Here is a 3,871-nt window from a genome sequence, read left to right on the forward strand (position 1 = left end):
AAAACCAACACTGCCTCCATCCAGTTGGCTGTTGCTGTTCCTCTAAAAAGGGAATTGTCCCCACTTCCCGAATTCTGACCCACACCCTCCCTAGGAGAGACAATTCCATTCCTAGAATTGGAGAGGGGTTGAGTTTTGAAGGGGGGGGGGGCTTGCTTAACCATGTCCTATGGCCTGCTGAGAATATCTGGGATTTCTTTCTGCTGCCGCTCCCCGCAGCAAAAATGATCTGGATTGGAGTTTTATACCTATTACCTGTTGAAGTAACCTAAATTGACCTCGCCGCGCATGTATTTGCTCAGATCAGTGAAGAGGCTCCGTAGCAGAGGGAGGGGGGAGCGAGGGAGAGAGCGAGCACCTAAGGGTATTACTGCGCACCTTTCATAACCCTGTTCCATTCACTCGATATGAGGGTGTCTGCTTCCCCCCTCTTTCCTCCATCTGAAGTGCTGCTTCCTTTACCTCCCCGTCACCTCGCCACGAACCCCGCGATTTCCCCTTGTCAGTTTCTTCCTAGCCTGTCTTGGCGGGGTGGATTGATGAATCCAGATCGCGTGTGAGAGCCTCACCACCGGGAGTTTGAGGAATTTGCCTCTGGTGTGCAGGGGAAGGGAACAAGTAAGAGAAACTGAGCGAGAGCTCTACCTATCGACGGATATAAGAGAAGTCAAGAGCGTTAGCCATAAGCAGCCATACCCACTCAGGCACTATGAAACGTCTTTGAGAGAGCGCATTAAAAAAAAAAAAAAAACACCAGCAGCCACTAACCAGGACTTTGCGGAGTCCAGGGAGAGGGGAGAACGAGAGTCCTTAGCACTGATCTCTTATAGAATTAAAGACTTTTTTTTAAGGTTGGCTTCTTTCTTTCTTTTCATGCGAGAGCTACCATGAGCTCCTACTTTGTAAATCCTCTTTTTTCCAAGTACAAAGGCGGCGAGTCCCTGGAACCAACTTACTACGACTGCAGATTTCCACAAAGTGTGAGCAGAAGCCATGCGCTCGTGTACGGTCCGGGCACCACGGCTCCCAGCTTCCAACACCCTTCACACCACGTCCAGGAGTTCTTCCATCACGGAACCTCCAGTATCTCGAACTCTGGATACCAGCAAAATCCCTGCGCCCTGGCGTGCCACGGAGACGCGTCCAAATTCTATGGATACGAAGCCCTACCAAGACAGTCGCTTTATGGTGCCCAGCAAGAGACGGCCGTGGTTCAATATCCTGACTGTAAATCCTCTTCCAACAGTAACTCTAGCGAGGGACAAGGGCATTTAAATCAAAATTCTTCTCCCAGTCTCATGTTCCCATGGATGAGACCGCACGGTTAGGATCTTTTTTTTCCTCTCCTTCCTCCTTAAACGTGGTTTTGTTTTTTTTGTTTTTTTCCTTCCCTATTTAAGCAGAGAAAGAAAGGAAGAAAGGAAAGGCGGGGTGGGTGGGTGTCATCTGTATTTTGAAGAGACAGGGAAAGGCAGAGAACCAGAGGGGTCGGTTATAATCCTGCTTCTTCTTCCTGTTTGGGCAATGGCGGGGAGGGGGTTGCTTTCTTGTTAAAAAGTAGAAGGGCTGCAGTTGTCTTAAAAAGCCAGGAAGGTGATTTCTGGGTTTAAATCACAATAAAGTAAAACTTTTTTTTATGGCTTGCCGCGAGGAGAGCAGTAAGAAACAGCTCCCACGAGGTTATTAGCATGTTCATAATCCGCTGCTTTTTCTAAAATGTCATAGAGCTTTGCTTAACCGCTTGACGCCTTGGGCTAAAAGGTGAGCTTTACAAAAAAGATACTGCTTGAGAACATGCGGTATTTTGAGGGGGGTTTGCAATTAAAAGTTAAAACCTTTGAAGGGCAACGGTGCTCCGATTTCAAATTTCATTTATGGAGGAATTTTTAGACTAATCTCTACTACAGTACTAATAATAATTCCTCTCTATATTGTTAGATATAAGAACTACACCCAGATGCACCACAGAATTCTAGAATACTTACCTAGAGCAAGTTTCGCCTTCCTAGAGTGTTATTTAGAAGGCTTTTTAATTTAAAGCACGTGGAGTCTTGATTGTTTTAAAAAGGGAAATTAAAGGACAGCTTCAGTCAAAATGTTTCTGCTTCTTTAAAACCCAGTTGTTTTGTTAAGATTACTAGAATGGGCCCCAGAAAGACTGGGCATCAAACGGGCAGGGTGGAATAAAAGATCAAAAGTTATTGTTGTGATTGAGGATTTTGACTTCTAAGCAAACCTCTAGTGGGGCACTTGGAAGAAGCGGGTAAATACATCCTAGCATGTACGGCATTTGATATCATAGATTATGGAGAGCCAATGCACACAGAGCCGAGTATTTTGAGTGTAATCTATAATCGTTGAGATTGCATTTTCAACGCCTCAGTTGCCACAGCCATGCATATGGATGCCTCGGGAAGACACTCCCACAGATAAGCAGAAGAACAGGAAAACAAAAAGGAAGAGGGAGCGAAACGCCTGTCCCGGGGGTTTGACCGGCAAAGATGGAGAAGCCAGGAGGCTGCATTGTGTGCTAGAAAGTCAGAAAAGTCCTTGCTTGCTACACGAAGGGGCGATGGGGGGGTGGGAGGGAGGGAAAGAAGCAAGCTTGCCCGGGGAGTCTGGCGAGGAAAGTGGCTTTATTTGAAGATAGGCTTGTCGTGTGCACGTCCAGATGTGAGCAGGGCAGTGAGAGTTTGGAGAGAAGAGAAGGGGTGGGGGAAGGAAGGAAGGAAAGGAAGGAAGGAAGGAAGGAAGGAAGGAGCTTCCTGTAGAAGAGATGAAAACAGAATCAAAGAAAAAGAAAAAAAAGGAAGGAAGGAAGGTCTAACACATGGTATTTGTTGTTGCTATTAATATTAATTTTGTATTATTATTATTATTATTATTATTATTATTATTATTATTGGTGTCACACAGCTCCCGGAAGGCGCAGTGGCAGGCAGACTTACAGCCGATATCAAACCTTGGAGCTAGAGAAAGAATTCCTCTTCAACCCCTATTTGACACGGAAGCGGCGCATTGAGGTCTCTCACGCCCTCGGACTGACAGAGAGACAAGTCAAGATCTGGTTCCAGAACCGGAGGATGAAATGGAAGAAAGAAAACAACAAGGATAAGCTACCCGGAGCAAGGGACGAGGAGAAGACAGAGGAGGAAACCAACGAGGAAGAGGAAAAAGAAGACGAGGAAAAAGAAGAAAGCAAGGACTGACGTCTCCTTGAAGTCCTCGTTTTATGGCAGATGATAAATCGAGATGTTTACGACGGTCATTCGCTTTTATAGAGTATAGAATGGAGAGACTCACACACAACAGTAACTACCTGTCAAACAGTTGTAGCCCCCCCTTTTTTATTATCATAGTACTTCCCCTACTCTCCCCCCATAGCAGTGGATATTTCTTTATTTTATTATTCACTCTAATTTTTCTTCCAGTAAAATAAATATAGAACTGGATTGATCGCAACCACATTGAAACCCAGTGTTATCTCTCTGACTACCATTTACCCCTACCCCCCCCCCAGTAGCACCAGCATCGCCCCGACCCCCCACCCCCCACCCCCCTGCAATTTTTTCCTGTTCTAAGAACAAATACATGCATCATCTATATTTCTTTGGAATGCCTCTTGCTGACTCTCTCCCCAGCTCTGATGCTCTAAAGGGGGCTGTGGGGAGGGCAGCGAGCATGGCAGTCATTTATGTTTAACCTTAATTTTAAAGGAAAGCAACAACAACAGCAAGCTTATCTACTCATCTACTCGTCCGTGCTAAGGTACATTTATGATTTCACTTTTAGCTGTCAGCCACTACCACCTAAAGGACAATTGTTATTATTTTGCTGTTGATGTTGCCCATTTCGGAAAGGTGGAGGCTTG

At 45.6% G+C, this 3,871-nt stretch overlaps 1 protein-coding gene across 1 annotated transcript; it reads left to right on the forward strand.

Annotated features, from left to right (window-relative positions):
• Positions 1-448: 448 nt before the first annotated feature.
• Positions 449-3,512, forward strand: HOXC8 (homeobox C8). Its single transcript, XM_063293846.1, has 2 exons — positions 449-1,323; positions 2,917-3,512. Exons 1-2 carry the CDS (start codon positions 888-890, stop codon positions 3,207-3,209), a joined length of 729 nt encoding a protein of 242 aa, XP_063149916.1. The 5' UTR covers positions 449-887; the 3' UTR covers positions 3,210-3,512.
• The last annotated feature ends 359 nt before the right edge of the window (positions 3,513-3,871 follow it).

Source organism: Candoia aspera, chromosome 2, assembly GCF_035149785.1.
Source record: "Candoia aspera isolate rCanAsp1 chromosome 2, rCanAsp1.hap2, whole genome shotgun sequence".
Lineage (NCBI taxonomy): Eukaryota > Metazoa > Chordata > Lepidosauria > Squamata > Boidae > Candoia > Candoia aspera.

What these genes read in the sequence shown, in the direction of transcription:
- HOXC8 (XM_063293846.1), top strand. Translation starts at nt 888, where the DNA reads ATGAGCTCCTACTTTGTAAATCCTCTTTTTTCCAAGTACAAAGGCGGC. An exon ending in CCCATGGATGAGACCGCACG is followed by an intron (nt 1,324 to 2,916) that starts GTTAGGATCTTT and finishes GGTGTCACACAG; the next exon opens with CTCCCGGAAGGCGCAGTGGC.